The 19,896-nt window shown below is 41.2% G+C and overlaps 1 protein-coding gene across 1 annotated transcript in view; it reads left to right on the top strand.

Moving 5' to 3' along the window:
- Nucleotides 1–19,288, top strand: part of LOC110919611 — a 51,968-nt gene extending 32,680 nt beyond the window's left edge. The window contains exon 4 of the mRNA XM_022163881.1: nucleotides 19,263–19,288. Within this exon, the coding sequence (XP_022019573.1) occupies nucleotides 19,263–19,288 (26 nt within the window). The remainder of the gene's footprint in view (nucleotides 1–19,262) is intronic.
- The last annotated feature ends 608 nt before the right edge of the window (nucleotides 19,289–19,896 follow it).

Here is a 19,896-nt window from a genome sequence, read left to right as displayed (position 1 = left end):
AATACAACTGCACCCAACTCTAAGTCATGGGTGGTGTAATTCTTTTCATGCACTTTCAACTGACGTGAAGCATAGGCAATAACCTTGCCTTTCTGCATAAGCACACAACCCATCCCGGTGTGTGATGCATCACAATATACTACAAACTCTTCTATTCCGTCCAGCAATGTCAACACATTAGCTTCTGCTTAAGGATATCGAAGGACTCTTGCTGCTTAGGACCCCAGTTAAACTTAACATTCTTTCTAGTTAAAGAAGTTAGGGGTGCAGCAATCCTTGAAAAATTCTCAATAAAGCGTCTGTAATAGCCTGCCAATCCTAAGAAGCTGCGAATTTCTGTGGGCGTCTTCGGCTCTTGCCAATTCATGGCAGCTTCCACCTTGGCGGGATCCACTTGAATACCACGCTCACTAACCATATGTCCAAGGAATTGGACTTCTCGAAGCCAGAATTCACATTTAGAGAATTTGGCGTAAAGCTTTTCTTGTTGAAGTAGTGAAAGAATACATCGAAGATGCCTTTCATGATCAGCTTGGTTCTTCGAATAGATGAGAATGTCGTCTATGAAGACGATGACAAATTTGTCCAAGTATGGCTTGCAGACACGGTTCATGAGATCCATGAATGCCGTTGGTGCATTAGTGAGTCCGAAAGGCATCACTAGGAACTCGAAATGACCATAACGAGTCCTAAATGCAGTCTTGTGTACGTCTTCATCTCTAACCTTCAATTGGTGATAACCTGACCTCAGATCGATCTTAGAGAAGTAGCTTGCCACTTGAAGTTGGTCGAACAGATCGTCGATCCTGGGTAATGGATACCTATTCTTGATAGTGACCTTGTTAAGCTCACGGTAATCGATGCAAAGACGCATCGATCCATCCTTCTTCTTGACAAATAATATTGGTGCTCCCCAAGGAGACGAACTAGGTCTAATAAAACCTTTGGCTAGCAATTCATCCAGTTGTGTTCTCAATTCCTTCATCTCTGTTGGTGCCAATCTGTAGGGTGCTCTTGCAACAGGTGCTGCCCCAGGGATAATGTCAATCCTGAACTCCACTTGCCTATCTGGGGGGAAAACCAGGTAGTTCTTCGGGAAAAACTTCAGGGTATTCAGAAATGACAGGGATATCTTCAATCTTGGGTTTCGGCTCATCGATAGTTACTTGTGCCATGTAGATGACACAACCCTTCTTCAAACATCTAGAGGCCTTGAGCATAGTCACTTGCTCAGGCAGTTGATGTGTGTAAAATGCAACATATAAATCACATCAATTAAGGCATAAAACTAACCCTTTTTAAGTACTAATGTTGGAAAAAGAGTGTTTTTGTCATCCTTTTGTATTTTCAGGATGAAATGAGCTCAAAATCACAAAAGAAGCAAAAAAGACAACTAATTCTAGCATAAATACAAGAAAAGGAACAAAAGTAGACTGCCCGGACCCTCAACGGCACCTCCCAAGGCAAAGAAGAGAAAACAGAGACTGAACACGCCCCGTGTCCAGCGAACACAGGGGCGTGCCCAGGAAGCAGCAGAAAAGACAAACCAGTAGAAGTTTCCATTGCCCACCACGGGGCCATGTCCAGCGGGCACGGGGGCGTGGTGAAAGTACAGCAGGCGCATTAATTGTAATTGCGAATTACAATTAATGAAGAGAGAGAATGTCAGACGGGCACGGGGGCGTGTCCAGCGGACACGGGGCCGTGCCCAGCCTTCTGTTCAGCCTATAAATAGGGGTGCTTGGTTTAATTCCATTTCATCCCTTGGAACACCACCTCTCTCACACTTCATCCACCACCCACCACCACCATAACACCATCATCCATTGTCCATCGTAGAGTGTGTGAGTCGTCTCGGGATCCAAGATTGATCGTAAGAGTTCTTGACAATCAAGGCCATGTTTGCCTAAGTCTCTTACATCACTTGGTGAAGACAAGTGTTTAGTATAATACTTTTTATTTTTAATCTTTTGCACTTTTTATTTGGTTTTGTATTAATGACTTTAATAACTAGTTACTTATGTTGAAGGTGATCTTTTCTTATCGTTTGTCCGTGGTGTCTTGGCGTTATTTTACTGTCTATATAAAATAAAAGATTTTCACCATTCATATCTCCACGGTCTATATGGAGGTATGTTGGCTACCTGGTCGGGGGTTAAGGGAACGGTTTGGTAAGGGTCTTGCCCTTGTTCAGCGTTTAGAGGTCCTGCTTGGGACCTGGGTCAAATTTAGTAGGATCTCCTTCAATACCCATAGGTATTGGATGGCGGGGATCCAAACTCTTTGACCCCCTCATAAGTTAACTACTATTAATACTATAACCCGGCTATTTAGGACTGTATCCCTGCTGACTCAGACTACTTAGCCGAGGGTAACGTCACCGCCAAAAGCGGGGCCTACCACAATTTGCATTAATAACTTAATTCATTATCTTTCAATAATCCGACCCTTTAGGATTGTATCCTTGCTGACTCAAACTACTGGGTTGAGGGTAACGTCGCCTTCAAAAGAGGGGCCTACTACAATAACTAAGATAATCTCTTAAACAAGTGCAAAAGTGCGAAAATAATCAAAGGTTATACTAATACATGTGTCGGATCCAAGTGATTCATCTTGTCTATCTGTTTTTATTTTATTTTATTTTTCAGCATTTAGTTAGTTTTTATTTTTCTTAGTTTAAAACATTTTTCTCACTTTTTGATTTGATTAGACGTTGAGGATAAACCGGTAATAAAAGCTCTTGTGTCCTTGGACGACCTCGGTATCTTACCAACACTATACTACGTCCACGATGGGTGCACTTGCCCATATGTGTGTTTAGTGTTAGTGAATATCATGTTTTATAAATTTAAAACTTGGCTAAAAGTGTAAAAAGGGGCTTAAATATACATCAAAATTATAACACACTTCACGCACATCAAGTTTTTGGCGCCGTTGTCGGGGACACAAGGATTTTAAGAAAGTTAGGAATCAACGGCCTAATCATATTTTTATTTTTCTTTAATTTTTTAGGATTTTTTCTTAGATTTTTAGCTTCTGCAGAGCTCAACACGGGGCCGTGCCTGCTGAACACGCCCCCGAGCTCAATCATTGGAACTGGCAATCCTGTTTTAAGTCAGACAGTAAGCTGAACACGGGGCCGTGTCCACTCAACACGCCCCCGTGCCCAAGATTCAGTTACTGAAAACAGAACCGTTAGATCCCGGCGGTTGGTAATTTCTGACACAAACATGAGTGATAGTAAATCTTTTTACTTTCGGCACTCTTATGGTTTGTGGTGTCGATTATGTGGAGGCGAACATGAGGAATTAAAATGTTATTTTCTCAATTATAGGCCCCACTATATAGACCCACCGATTCCTTGTAACCTTAAGAGGGGCGAAAGTAAAAATAAGCACTATCTCTCCCTCGAATGCGCCCAGCCAGATATTCTAGGAGAAATGCTCCTTGACGAGTTATTTCAACTAGAAGAACTAATTCTCAATTGGTCAAAAGAACTTAGGAAGGATTTTATAGATCCATCCCAAGATGATGACCATGAGGAAATGTTGGAACCGCATTCCGACAACCTCGTTGCTCCCGAAAATACCTTCATACCTAGAAAAGACGTGGACGATAGTCGTCCCTGTGTCGATTGTGCCGTGAAGGACTCCCCATCGACTTCGTTCGGTGCATACATAGACCTGAGCGATTCGGCATACACCTTCTTTAACGAGAGCCCGGAAAAGGGTTGGACTTGTCCACCTAGAATGAAAATAGGAATTACCCTCACCGATAACCTCTTGCGTTCTCGCCTTAGTATAGGACAATTAAGGTATCTTAGGCACTTTGGGGTTGTTCCAACAAATCAAGAACCACCCGATATAAATAAACTCCTTAGTAGCAACAAAACTCCATGAAACAGCCTGCCGACACGGGGCCGTGCCCGGTCAACACGCCCCCGTGTTCACTCAGAAGATTCTCTGCTGATTCTGTCAGAATACGGACAAAATGTGTCAGGATTTTCTCTGCACACGGGGCCGTGTCCAGCGAACACGGGGCCGTGTCCACTGTGCTGTCGTTTTCTTTAAATGCAGCCTGAATCCTGCTCATTTTTTACCACTTCACCAAGCAGAGATTCCTGGGATCTTCACATATACCATCCTAGGTAAGTGCTAAAAGAAGGTTCCTAAGGACCATCTTATCTTTTCCACTTTTTTTCATTTCTCCTTCTTCCAAAAATTTTTCAAACATCCCCTCCATGGAAGCTTGGAAACCCATGATTCCAATCTTCTATGTAAGGTTTGTAGGATTTTTGGCTGCAGATTCTTGTCTAAAGTTAGTTCTATAACTTTGTTTTAAATTATCTGAGCTTAGAACACGGTAAAAGTGTATTGAAATAATTTAAAAACCTAGAATCGTTAGACAAAAATCCTGCAGACAGCTGAACACGGGGCCGTGCTCACTGAGCACGGGGCCGTGTTCGAGGTACTGTTCTGCAAAAGTTTAGTTATCTTCGGCTTCTTTCGCAGAAAATGGCCAGCAGAAATAGCGGAACATCTTCGAGAAATAACCGAAATGGAAGGAGGTCGTCCACGGCGGAGGATTCCCTAGTAAACTACGTTTACGCTTTGAGGGAAGCCATAGACGAGATGACGGGAGTGGAAGAAGCATTGGTGGACCGTATTAATCATCTGACAGTAGGTTTGGAGGGCTGCCTGCGAGAAGTAAACCTCCTGCACCAGAGGTTAAACCTTCTCGCTTCCCCGCCTTTGGTTCCGGTGATAACCCAAAGGGCGTGGAATGTAGTACCCGAGGTCATCATTCCAGCCGAATGGCACGCCATGCACCAAGTGCCTCAACCAAGGGTGGTGCAAGGAGTCCCGGTGAGCATTCCTCCTCAAGACACAGAAGAGAATGAAGCTACCTTCTACCTCCCAAGGGAGATAGAAGAATGGCTTTGAATGACAACCGAGGAGCCATCGGCTAGAGAGTGTTACTACATCGGGAAGCTATTCCCGAAATTTTCCTAAATAAGTAGAACCCTTATGATAACCTCATGTATCCCCTAGTTATTTAGCTAACTTAATGTAATATCTCTCTATGTTTGCAATATTATGATGGTTTTTAAGATTGATGGTTGTTTTGCGAATAAAACACACTCATGGTGGTAATGGATGAAAAAGGGAACGAGAAAAATGGAACCATGCACGAAGAACAGAGCAGCCCGACACAAATCTCCATCACAGAAGGCTCAACACGGGCCGTGCCCAACCAACACGCCCCCGTGCTGAGCCACCTGCAGGAAAACACCCAGTTCAGGTAACTGGACACGGGCCGTGTTCAGCGGACACGCCCCCTTGTCCAGGCTTCTGTTTCAATTCTCTAATTTTTGTTACTGGCACTTGACCACGGGGCCGTGTCCAGGATGCCAGTAACATAAATCTTTGCTTTTTAACTTACTTTTACACATCCTAATCGACCAAAAACCTTATTTTTGGACACATTGAGGACAATGTGTAATTTAAGTGTGGGGGGGATGCTAAAACCTTGAATTTTGCAAATCCTAAACACAAGCCTTACACAAAACTCTATTGGAACCGCTAAACACCCCAAATTTTTTCAAAAACTTTTTCATTTTTTTATTTTTATTTACTTGTCTTAGTTTAAGTTGGGAATAACAAGTTCTAAAAAGGTTATATTTTTACAAGTTTACAACCGATAGCGTCGTGATAACAAAGAACCAACATAAGAAAATTATGAAACGGCATAAAATAAAAAGTCGCTAAAGACAAGGTATTTTACGAAAACCGACGCTTTTTACGATTTTTCGCCCTTGTTACTAACCACTAACCCAACCACCCACCTTTAACCCAAGCCTAACCCTTCACCCAAAAGTCCTCTTGATATTTACAAAGGTAAAAAGTTAAAAAGGAGGAGGATTGATTGCTTGGCAAGCCTATGGAAGGCGTAAGTTCCATGCCGCTCTCGAGTGATTCACTAAAAATATACACCTTCGGCCGAGTGTTGAGTGATCCCCCGTGAAGTATGTGAACTTGTATATAAATGGAATTTTAATAAGGCATGCTATGCCCAAATAAGTAATTTATCTTATGAAACGTTCAAAATAAATCATAACGAATAGGATTGTAAATAAATAAAAATAAAAACTTACAAAGACCTTGGATTCCCGACACTCTAGGACAAGCTAAAAACTTTCTCTTCTACCTATTCCATTTGGGAGTGTAAGCCACATTTAAAGAGTTTTGCTTGAGGACAAGCAAAAGTTCAAGTGTGGGGGTATTTGATGTGTGTAAAATGCAACATATAAATCACATCAATTAAGGCATAAAACTAACCCTTTTTAAGTACTAATGTTGGAAAAAGAGTGTTTTTGTCTTCCTTTTGTATTTTCAGGATGAAATGAGCTCAAAATCACAAAAGAAGCAAAAAGACAACTAATTCTAGCATAAATACAAGAAAAGGAACAAAAGTAGACTGCCCGGACCCTCAACGGCACCTCCCAAGGCAAAGAAGAGAAAACAGAGACTGAACACGCCCCGTGTCCAGCGAACACGGGGGCGTGCCCAGGAAGCAGCAGAAAAGACAAACCAGTAGAAGCTTCCATTGCCCACCACGGGGCCGTGTCCAGCGGGCACGGGGGCGTGGTGAAAGTACAGCAGGCGCATTAATTGTAATTGCGAATTACAATTAATGAAGAGAGAGAATGTCAGACGGGCACGGGGGCGTGTCCAGCGGACACGGGGCCGTGCCCAGCCTTCTGTTCAGCCTATAAATAGGGGTGCTTGGTTTCATTCCATTTCATCCCTTGGCACACCACCTCTCTCACACTTCATCCACCACCCACCACCACCATAACACCATCATCCACCACCATCATCCATTGTCCATCGTAGAGTGTGTGAGTCGTCTCGGGATCCAAGATTGATCGTAAGAGTTCTTGACAATCAAGGCCATGTTTGCCTAAGTCTCTTACATCACTTGGTGAAGACAAGTGTTTAGTATAATACTTTTTATTTTTAATCTTTTGCACTTTTTATTTGGTTTTGTATTAATGACTTTAATAACTAGTTACTTATGTTGAAGGTTATCTTTTCTTATCGTTTGTCCGTGGTGTCTTGGCGTTATTTTACTGTCTATATAAAATAAAAGATTTTCACCATTCATATCTCCACGGTCTATATGGAGGTATGTTGGCTACCTGGTCGGGGGTTAAGGGAACGGTTTGGTAAGGGTCTTGCCCTTGTTCAGCGTTTAGAGGTCCTGCTTGGGACCTGGGTCAAATTTAGTAGGATCTCCTTCAATACCCATAGGTATTGGATGGCGGGGATCCAAACTCTTTGACCCCCTCATAAGTTAACTATTATTAATACTATAACCCGGCTATTTAGGACTGTATCCCTGCTGACTCAGACTACTTAGCCGAGGGTAACGTCACCGCCAAAAGCGGGGCCTACCACAATTTGCATTAATAACTTAATTCATTATCTTTCAATAATCCGACCCTTTAGGATTGTATCCTTGCTGACTCAAACTACTGGGTTGAGGGTAACGTCGCCTTCAAAAGAGGGGCCTACTACAATAACTAAGATAATCTCTTAAACAAGTGCAAAAGTGCGAAAATAATCAAAGGTTATACTAATACATGTGTCGGATCCAAGTGATTCATCTTGTCTATCTGTTTTTATTTTATTTTATTTTTCAGCATTTAGTTAGTTTTTATTTTTCTTAGTTTAAAACATTTTTCTCACTTTTTGATTTGATTAGACGTTGAGGATAAACCGGTATTAAAAGCTCTTGTGTCCTTGGAAGACCTCGGTATCTTACCAACACTATACTACGTCCACGATGGGTGCACTTGCCCATATGTGTGTTTAGTGTTAGTGAATATCGTGTTTTATAAATTTAAAACTTGGCTAAAAGTGTAAAAAGGGGCTTAAATATACATCAAAATTATAACACACTTCACGCACATCAGCAGTCCATACTGTGTATCTCCCTGAATGGTAAGTGATTCACCTGACGGAGTCTTGATCACCACTTGCTTCTTATTACAGATAATCTGGGCCTGGTTATGAGATAACCAGTCCATACCCAAAACTATGTCGAAACCAGCTAACTTCAAAGGAAGTATGGTCAAGGGAAAAGAGTGGTTCTTAATAGATATGGAACATCCCTCTAAAATGGTTGAGGCGATTTCTAAGGTGCCATCAGCTAGTTCCACCTCATACTTCACACTTAAAGTCTTAACAGGTAAATTCAGCAATTTACAAAACTTATTGTCTACGAAAGATTTATCAGCTCCTGAATCAAATAGTACTCTTACATAGACATCATTTATAAGGAAGGTACCTGTGATCACATTGTCGTCCTGCACAGCTTCCTTTGCATCCATTCTGAAGACTCTAGCATTGGTCTTCTTCCCTTCATCAGCTTTCTTTGCATTCTTTGGGCAATTTGTCTTAATGTGACCCTTCTCATTGCAACTGTAACACGTTGCGTCCTTCAGCTTCTTGCATTCCAGGGTCTTATGTTCCGTGGATTTGCAAATCCCACAACGTATCGACTGAGATTGGGATTTGGAGTCAAGTCTGCATTTCCCAAAATGGTATTTCTGGCAAGTCTTACACTTGGGCTTATCCCCAGACTGATGCCCATCTTTCCTTGAACCAGATCCTTTCTTGTGGTCATTTCTTCCACGGTGCTTCTTATTCGATTGACGCGAGTTGTCGTCATCATCATGCTTTCTCTTCTCGGCATCCTTGTTCCTCAGCGATCTCAGCCTGACCGCATCCAGCGTGAGGGATAAGGATATATCAGCTACTGACCTGAATGTAGCTGGCCGAGAGGCTTTCACACTAGCCTTGATCTCCGGAGCTAAGCCCCCTATGAAACAAGCTATTCTTTTAGGTTCTGGGGTCACCAGATAAGGAACCAACCTTGACATCGTGTTAAAGCTGGTAAGGTAAGCTTGGCAATCCAGATTCTTCATAGTTAATGACAAAAAATCCGACTCGATCTTTTCTACCTCATGCTGCGGGCAGTAGTTCTCTCGGATGAGGGCAACAAATTATTCCCATGACATACTGTACAGTGGGATCTTTCCAGTAGCTTGAATCAGCGATCTCCACCAGGCCAAGGCCTCACCCTTGAACGATTGTGATACAAACTTCACTACATCCTTTTCAGCGCATCCGCTGATATCAACCACCGTGTCCATCTCATCCAACCATGTCATGCAGTCTATTGCTCCTTTCTCCCCTGTAAAATCCCGGGGCTTGCACGAAACAAAGTATTTGTAGGAGCAACCCTTGTCACGGGGTCCTTGATTCAGCACAACTTTTTGAGACGGGTCACTATGATGGTTTGAAGAGTGACGATCGTCATCATCTTTCTTTGGTTCATCTTTCTTGGAGGGAGGCTTGCTATGTGCCTCGGAATGAGTCTTGGGCTTTGAATGCGGTGCGGATCGGGTCCTACTCCGAGTCCCGCTCGACTCACTGTATTGCCTATCCAAGGCTTTCGTAACAGCATTGTCAATTAATGCTTGAAGTTCCTCACCCGCGATATTAATACAAACCTCATTCTCATTCTCCTTTGGATGACTATTTATTTCATCCGAGTCAGTCATTTTATCTTGATCTGCTACATAAGATAATGACAAAAATTTATTTAGGAGTTTATTATGGAATTGTCTTTTATGGCAATTCATTAACCATGGTAAACATAGACCATATTTGGTTAATTTGTTACTCACATTTATTTAGGATTTTAATATAACTTATCCTAATTACAAACAATATTGTTAGTGGCACAAAAGCCTAGTCACAGGGACATTTAAATTTATAAGCCAGGATTTCAGAGAATCAAGGCATAAAGGTTTGAACATAGTTCTTTACCCTTTTCTGACAGGGAGTCATAGACTACAACTGTCTTCTGCCTTATATGACAATGAGTATGGCCCGTAAGCACTACATCACTAATGGATGCTTGATATGTGATTATATTAATCAATGATTTAAACCCATGATTTATAAATCATTAAATTAGGTTTGGAATCCCTTGAAAGATCCTTGGGTAAAAATGACACGTGTGATTTTAATGAATCACGTCTGCCAGGAGTGTTAACATGTTACAGAGGTTAACAAGGATTTGAATCTTTTAATCAGGTCTCACCATCTTGGCCGGGTCTTATAATGACACGAAGGCTAGGTTATACCGTTAAGATTCTTTATTTAATAACTGGTAGGCAGATTAATTTAAAAGGAATGATTTTTGATTTATTTACTTCATATATTTATGCATATAATGACAAAATGAAATTTATAAACTTAACATTCCAATACATATTAAGAGATTACACACTGCCCTAAACAGGACTTTTTAAAAGACGAAATACCTACGCAGAGGTTACACAGAAAACAAGTCCACGCAGGGACCAAATACTAGGATAGATGTCCACACAGGGACTGAAAGATAAGTCCACGTAGGGACTGAAAGGTAAGCCCACGCAGGGACAAAACACACAATAAATGTCCACGCAGGGACTTGATTGAAATAGGAAATACAATAGTACATATAGAGACTAATGATCTTGCTTCTTCTTCCCTTTCAGTAGGTTTGCCAGGCCCTTGAGGAATCCACGATTGTTCTTACGTTCTTGCTCGAAATCTCGCTCCACCCTGTTTAAACGGTGGAGGATTCCTTCCTGTTCCGGTGGGGAAAAACGTGGTTGCTGCAACGGCTGTTGAACCGGAGGTCTAGCAGGTGCTGGATACCCATGAGCTGAGTATCCCATTCCCCAAGGATTCCCATAAGGTCCTTCTGGATGAAGAGCGTTGTAGTTGGCCGCTACCAAGTATGGGTTGGCATCAGCATAATTATAGTGGGTGTGAGTCGGCAGCTCAAACGGGTTATATGCTGTGGAACCGGTGTATGTAGGTATCGGGTTATCATAGCCGAATGGTGGCGGAGGTGGTGCAACTGGTGCAGAATTCACCTCTGCTGGTGGATTAGAAGGTCCACCCATTTGAGGGTCTTCAGGCAGTGGCGGGTAGTGACTTCCACTTGAGTGGCGAGGAGTGCTAAAGTGAAAATCCCCTCCTCGTGTGGACATCTGCGCGCCTGTTCTTCTATGCCTTGGCGGATCTGGAGGTGTTGATGAACTGGTGGCGGTGGTGTTACTGCCACGAAACGCGAATCCTCGGAGGGATCCTGCTGCTGCTGCTGCTCATGAGGCGATAGATGGTGAGAGGGTGTAAAGTACCACTCACACTAGTTGAACCTTGCTTGGTAACTGTCTGGACCCTGATAGGGTGTTCCATGGAAGGATGATCCATCAGAGATCTCGATAGGATGGTTGGGGGTACCTCTTGCAGGCTCGACGGGATCCGTGTCCTCGTCCATATCCATCGCATTGTCTTCGGAGAAATGGTCCTCTGGTCCAAAAGGGTTAAAACCTACTGGTTCTTGGACAAAGTTTGCCGGGTTGAACCGGCCCTGAAAGACAGGAGTAGGGTCGCCAAAAGAACGGTGCGAAACGGAACGCTGGAGAGGTATAAATGAAGGTTGAGGGTTATCGGACTCGTTTTCCGAATTCGGCCCAAAAGAGTGACGGTATGAAGGTGTCAAACTGTGTGAGGTAGACCGTCTAGCGGGCTCAAAGAGGTTCCTCCTGTTCCTCTAAGGTTCGGCACTCCTTGTGCTGGAAGGAGCTCGCATGTGTGAAGGTCCGGCCTCGTGATCATTGTGGGTAGTGATTGGCCCTTTGCCTCTTCCTCCTCTTCTGATTGCTGGTGGCATATTTCCTACTTTCACAATTGAAATAAATAACAAACAATAAAGGACAAACTAAAGCAACAATTCGGGATTGTCCTAAGTTCTTGTCTAGACTCGATTACGTGCAATTGTGTCATTGAGATTAAACACATAGGGATAGTGTTTAATTCACTCAACGTTGGCTCTGATACCAACCTGTCACACCCTGATTTCCACACGTTTCACCGGTGGGCCCGGTGGGGGATTACCGTGACGTAGTTGGCAACAATACAGTCAAACAACACAATATTTAAATGCACAGCGGACGCAAAAGATAGATATATTTCAACTGAATATAATTGTAATATCATGTATCACAAATAGTTGAAATAATCCACAGGGGATCAAAATAAAATAGGAAATAATGTTCAACAGTTTGACGCCCAAGCTTGCGAGACTTATTGTGGACGCTAGGAGGAAGCCAGCCTATTTCGCTTAGTACCTGCACTTAACCTTTTTGGGAAAATACGTCAGTTTACACTGGTAAATATATTCAACCGACACTTTTGAAAAAGGTTTAACAAAATTGATTTGAATGCACGTGGCACAAACTTTTATAACTTGGGATAATTATTTTAATATAATACTTGTAAACGAATTACATGTTTCTTTGCGTTCAGTAGCCCGTTCCGTAGACCGGGTTAAAGACTAATAGACACACCACAGGTATAATACCCACAAGGTTAATCCTTAAGTGAGATACCATTTTTCATATGCAGCTGTCAGGTGTACGCCTACACCCCGTGCTTAGGTCGTGGCCATCTCGTAAGATGATGCCAGGGATATCCGGGACATGGTCATTAACCCCCCAAAGGCTTTAAGCAAACAAATCAAATTTTTAAAGGGTCATCTTGAAAATACTTAACCACTAATCGATTAAGATCAAATGCTCGACCAAGCGGTATTTTATATACCGTACCCCAAGCCCGTATAGGGAAATAAGTTAAAAGTATTTACCTTTGCAAGTATAATTCACAACAGCAAGTGCAAGTAGCTTTTACTGGGTCTCCTATTATGGGACGAAGGTTTATAATAACCTATAGAATCCTAATGGGTCCTTAATTAATCCTAAACTTAGACCGGTTAGTTTTAACGAAAGATACGGTTCGAACGCACGATTAAGCGAAGACCAGAATAGAATGTGTTTTAGACCCGACAATTTTGAAGACTTGTTTTATATGGGTAATCTAACCACATTCTGGATTTTGAGATAGAAACGACAAGGTTTGACCCGTTTCGGCTAATTTATGTAAACAAGTTACATAAACCGAACCGAACGCGTAAAAGGCGTAACGGGTAACCGTAAGAGTCTTATACAGGCTTCCTAAGTCAATATGCTCTAAAGAGGTTGTTATATCAGTAGGATACCTTCCATTATGCCCATAACAAGTTTAATCCCATAATACGCCCCGTAGGGGTATTTTGGTCATTTTAAAGGTTATAAAAGGGATTATTTATACTTCTGATGTTCGGGTCTGAATAAATCAGTAAAACCACTTATTTTAACAAGTTACATCAGTAGGTAATAAGTCTTACTTGACAAAATGGTTTTCAACTCAAACTATGCGTTTAATATGCGTATAAAGTCGTTTTAAGCGATTTCCGGGTTAAACAGGAAATCTGAGTTTTCTGACCAAGTTATAAAGTTCAAAATACTTTATTTATTATTTAAAATTACTGGCAACTAGATTCGTGTCAAAATACTATGTAGAACTTATTTTATGTCCGAAAAGGGTGTATTCGATATTTACCGAATCAACGCCATAACCTTAGGTTATGAGCAGGTTAAAAATAATTAAAAATCTTTAAAAATCTCAAAATATTATATTACATCAGTGTGTAAAAGGTTTGGTGTCGAAATTTGGGTCTAGATAGGCTTTATGCTAATTGCGCCGTTTAATTACTAAAGTTTTCTTAACTGCACTAATTAGCATAACTCCTATTCTAGGCCTCGTATTGACATGAAATTTTTGGAACATGCTTAGAAATCAGTAACTAAAGTTATTGTCCTTTCACATATCCAAAATTCTCGTTTTAAGGTCAAAAGGGCATTATGGTCAACTTTTAAGCATATAACGGAAATGTACAAACGACTCGGACAAACAATGAACCAGCCACAGAGGTTTATACCATTATGTAACCTGGTCCTAAGGCATATCTAAGTCATACCAAAACGGGTCAGAACTAAAGTCAAAGCAAAAGTCAAAGTTTTGCGACTTTCGGTTCCGAACCGGGTCAAAACAGCAAATGGTCGGATCAAACAAGCTTAGACCAGTTCTTATACTTATTATCAAATTACATGAGTGATAAATCAGGTTACATGCCATCTACATTGTTAATTATGCGTTAAATCGAAAATTAGCATTCTGTTGACTTTTTCTAAGCAACTTTGACCCGACATTTGGACTAGTTAGAGTGGGAATCAGAGGGTGCCCTTTTAAGGGTTTAATGCCCACATAATTACCAACATATAACTACCTTTGATTCGACTAATCACTGGACCATTTGTGATTAATCGTTAAGTCAACCGTTAATTACGACGGATTGACTTTTAAGCTAAAACTAAGCAAAAACTTAACTATGAAGGGTTAAGCACACTTACTGAATGTCACACCCCGATTTCCACGTGTCTCACCGGTGGGCCCGGTGGGGGATTATCGTGACGTAGTTGGCAACAATATAGTCAAACCACACAATATATGAATGCATAGCGGAAGCATAAAGATAATTATATTTCAACCATTGTTTGTAATATCAAATGTATTACGAATAGTCGAAAAGTATCCACAGGGGATCAATAAAAATATAAGTATTGTTCAACAGACGTAGGCATCTTAAGCTTGCGAGACTCTTTATGATGCTAAGGAGAAATATCCAGCCAATTACGCATAGTACCTGCATTTAGTCTTTTTGGGAAAATACGTCAGTTTACACTGGTAAATACATTCAACCGACACTTTTGTAAAATGTTTATTAAAACTGATTTGAATGCACAAGGCACAAACTCTTTTATAACTTGGGAGAATTATTTAAATTTATAATCTTGTTAACGGATTACATGTTCCTTATGCGTTCAATAGCCCGGATCTTGTCCGGGTTAAAGATCAATAGACACGCCACATCAACTATTTATGCACTGACGAGTGTACGCCTACACTCCGCGCTTAGGTCGTGGCCATTTCGTAAAATGATGCCAGGGATATCCGGGACATGGTCATTAACCCCCCAAAGGCTTTTAAGTAACAAGACTGTTTAAACGAGCCGATCAAATTTATTCAATTACCCACTCAACGGTGGAGAATTTGACGCCCGATCAAGCGGTATGCTATATACCGTAGCCCAAGCCCGTATAACGGAAAATAAGTTAAAAGTACTTACCTTTGCAAGTATAAATCCTTAATCGAATAAATTGCAAATAGCTTTTACTGGTCTCCTATTCTGGAACGAAGGTTAAAAAAATAACCTATTAGAATCCTAACGGGTCTTTAATTTAGCCGTAGCTTAGACCGGTCAGTTTCAAAGGATAATTACGGTTTAATCGCGTGAAAGGCGAAAACCGGGAATGGAATGTGATTTGGACCCAACAAGTTTGAAGACTTGTTTTATATGGGTATAATAACCACACTCTGGATTTTGGGGTCAAAACAATATGGTTTGACCCGTTTCGGCTAGTTTATGTAAACTAGTTACACAAGCCGAACCGTGCGCGCAAAAGGCGCAACGGGTAACCGTAAGAGTCCTACACTGGTTTCCTAAGTCAATATGCCTTAAAGAGGTTGTGGTATCAGTAGGATACCTTCCTTAATGCCCGTAACGAGTTTAAGTTCATATTATGCCCCGTAGGGGTATTTCGGTCTTTTTAAAGATTATAAAGAGGTTTCTGAGTTCTACAGGAAATCTGAGTTTCCCGAATAGTTTATAAAGTCTAAAATACTTTATTTATTATTTAAAATCAGTAGCAACTGGAATCGGGTCAAAAGACCTTGTAGAACTCAAGTTATGGCCGAAAAGGGTATATTCGGTATTTACCGAACCGTTGCCATAACCGTAGGTTATGAGCAGGTTAAAAATAATTAAAAATCTTCAAAAATCCCAAAATATTATTTTACATCAATGTGTAAAAGGTTTGGTGTCGAAATCTGGGTTTAGATAGGCATTATGCTAATTGCGCTCTTTAATTACTAAAGTTTCCGTAATTTGCGCTACTTAGCATAACTCCTATTCTGGACCTCGGATTGACGTGAAATTTTAGGGACATGCTTAGAAATCAGTAACCAAGGTTATGGTTCTTTCACATGTCCGAATTTCTCGTTTTAAATTAAAAAGGGCGTTACGGTCAACTTTTAAGCATTTAACGGAAAGGTGTAAAAGACTCGGACAAACAACGAACCGGTCACAGAGGGTTATACCATCATGTAACCTGATCCTAAGAGAGTCCTAAGGCATATCTAATTCATACTTTAACGGGTCAGAACTGAAGTCAAAGCAAAAGTCAAAAGTTTTGCGACTTTCGGCTCCGAACCGGGTCAAACCAGTAAACGGTCGGATCAAACAAGCTTAGACTAGTTAATATACTTATTATCATGTTTTATGAGTGTTTAAATAGGTTACACACCATCTACATTACAGATTATGCATTAAATCGCAAAATAGCACTTCTGTTGACTTTTTCTAAGCACGTTTGACTCGACATTCGGACTAGTTAGAGTGGGAATCAGAGGATGCCCTTTTAGGGGTTTAAAGCCCACATGATTACCAATATATAACTACCTTTGATTCGACAAATCACTGGACCATTTGTGATTTATCGCAAAGTCAATCGTTAATTACGACGGATTGACTTTTAAGCTAAACTATGCATAAACTAAGCCACAAAAGGGTAGGCATACTTACAGAAGCTTGGTGCACGACTAGAGATGTTAGAGGAATGCTTTAGAGCTCCAGAAGTGAACTAGAATGCAGGTTTGAGGTGTGTTTCAATTGTGCACAATGTATGTCCTTTTATAGTGAATTTTCATGCACAAGATCATTACAACTCACTCTACAATGGTTCATGGATGATCAGCAGGTGTCCTATAGTGCTAGGGGACATGTAGAGGGCGCCCATGCTTCAATTAATGCATCAATGATCGTTCACAAGCTCAAACATTGAATCTGTCCAAGAGTTCTGCATCTGTGACTTTCACGCGGCCCGCATTAGGATTCAGGCAACATGGACGCGGGCCGCCTGAATCTTCATGTCAGTAAACGAATCAACATAAGGCGCGCGGCCCGCATTAACTTGCTTGTTTCATCACGCGGCCCGCCTGAGGCCTGTAATCCAGATTTTCAAATCTTTTGTCATGATTAACCTGACCTTTCGGTTTCGAAGGGGTAACTTTGCGATTTGGCCCTCGATTATTTACAATTAAAGGCCTCGTGACTTTTACCCGCATTGTTAAGTCCCCGGTTAGTTTAATTACTATCCGAAAAGCCTTAACTTTTATTGTTGACGCTTTTAACCCCTCGCATACGAATTTGATCATAACTTTCTCGTTTTAAAACGGAACTTCGCGAAGTTTATATCGTATATTCTAGTGAGCGTATTTTACTGTTACAAAGCCTCGGGTTCGTCAAAGGGTCACTCAGAGGTATAAATTGAACATGTTGACACAATTAACCCCTGTAGCTTGTAATCTCTCACTTTCTCCCGCATTTCGCTCCGTACGATCCATGATTCATTCGTTTGAAGGTACGAGCATCATTTAGGGTTACTATACAGTATATTTACCCCTTGTTGACATTTTTAACCCTCGAATTTACATACTTTCAAGGTTTGTCAACTTTAGTCCTTTATTTAATATTTAATGCCACGTGTAAACTCATGACACGTGTTAACACATTATTGGACACAAAATTTCGAGGTGTTACACTGAAGTCCTATGCACGACCAGAGATGCTTAGTGAAGACTCTTGAGCTCCAGAAATGATCAGAAGTGTTGAATGAAGGTGTGGTTACAATGGTTGCATCTCATGCCCTTTTATAGTGATCATGGATGCATTAGATCATGACACACAAGTCTACAAGTGTAACCAGATCATCAACAAGTGTCTCTGAGGCCTAGGGGTCGTTTAGGGGGCGCCCATGTTGTTGCAATAATGTTTAAAGTCGGTTAAAACACCAAACAATGTTGTTGCCCACGTATTCTGCATCTGGGAGTCTGACGCGGCCCGTGTAAGACCTTAACAAGGCTTACGCGGCCCGCCTTAATCTCACTGACAGAAATCAAACCTTCGCACTATTGACGCGGCCCGCGTAAGCCCTTGCTATATCTTACGCGGCCCGCCTGAGACCTGCTGTAAGATTTTTCAAATCTTTTTCAATTATTGCAGTTGGCTCTTGGTTTTACGGAGGGGTAACTTTGCATTTTGGGCCTTTCTTATTTACGTATAAGGGCCTCATGGCTTTTACCCGTCTTGTTAAGTCCTCGGTTACTTTATTACTACCCGAAAAGTCTTAACTTTCAATGTTGACGCTTTCAACCCCTCATGTACGAATTTGATCATGACTTTCTCATTTAATAACGAAACTTTATGAAATTTATATCGTGCATTCCAGTGAGCATAATTTATCGTTACAAAGCCTCGGGTTTGCTAAAGGGTCACTCAGAGGTATAACTTAAACATGTTGACACATTTAACCCCTGCAGTTTGTAATTCCTCACTTTCTTCCACATTTAGTTCTGTATGGTCCGTGATTCATTCGTTCGAAGGTACGAGCATTATTTAGGGTTACTGTAAAGTATATTTATCCCTTGTTGATATTTTGAACCCTTGAATTCACATATTTTCTATGTTTGTCAACTTTAGTCCCTCTATAGTATTCATTAACACGTTCCAGCTTATGACACGTGTCAATACATTATAGGACGTAAATTTTCGAGGTGTTACACTTGTTGATTGTGTTTACATGTGGAATGATATCTACCTGCCTTAACGACGTAGTACTATAGTTTGGACTCAGCACCCGTTCACACGGGGGTTGTTAAGGACAATTACTTGCATGGATTACGGTGGTAATCATGTATTGCGAACTGTCTCGGACAGTCAACCCGCAGTCACTGGTATCGATAGGTTCATGTCGATAATTAACATGCTTCGTTTTCCTCTGTGTACGTGTTGGTTATGCGTAAACTATTCAAACTCTATATGCTATTATCAAACTTCTATGCTCACCTTTACATTTTATGTATTGACTTTATTTTAACGTATGTGACAGGTGTTTAAGATGTGTGCTTGCTAGGAAAGCGAGGCTAGAATAAAGCTCTAGAGGCCCCCAACAAATAATTGTCTGTCAGGAAAGAGCAACTAGAGTATAGTTGTTTGTAGATCTTGTCAGGCTGGGTCTTTAGGAGCATTTGAACAATATTTATTTGTTTTTTTTTAAATCTGAGTTGTCGGAACAGAGTATTTGACTGGTGGTTATCTGTAATAATTTGTTTGTTATTTGGGACACGGTATGGGACGTGTTATTTAACTGAATAGTAATGATAATTGTTATGGAAACTTCTGGACAATCTGTTTCGCTCAGTGCCATTCCCCGATGATTCCGCCATCGGTTGGGGTGTGACAGTTACACTACGTTTCAATTCCGATGCCGGAAAGGGATGAAGCAAGGAGATCCTCTATCTCCTTTCCTTTTTCTAATGGTTATGGAGGCGTTGTCTTGCATGATTGATAAGGCTATTGCAGCGGAGGTGGTGAAAGGGATCAAACTGCCTAGTGGTGGCCTGGTGGTTTCTCATTTATTGTACGCTGACGATGCAATCATTCTCGGTGAATGGTCGAAGGAGGAGATATCAAATGTGTTGCGGATTCTTAGATGTTTTCACATTTGCTCGGGCCTCAAGATAAACATTAAAAAATCTAATCTCTACGAGATTGGTGTGTCATCGGATGAGGTTAGAAGTTTGGCAAATGAGTTGGGTTGTAATCCGGACAGCACCCCTTTCAAATATCTTGGGCTAATGGTGGGTGCCAATATGAATCGGGTCAATAATTGGTCTCCGGTTTACGAAGTGTTCCAGATTCGTTTGGCTA

Source organism: Helianthus annuus, chromosome 16, assembly GCF_002127325.2.
Source record: "Helianthus annuus cultivar XRQ/B chromosome 16, HanXRQr2.0-SUNRISE, whole genome shotgun sequence".
Classification (NCBI taxonomy): Eukaryota; Viridiplantae; Streptophyta; class Magnoliopsida; order Asterales; family Asteraceae; genus Helianthus; species Helianthus annuus.
Note: the sequence above shows the minus strand (reverse complement) of the source record. Positions and strands in the feature narration are given on the sequence as shown.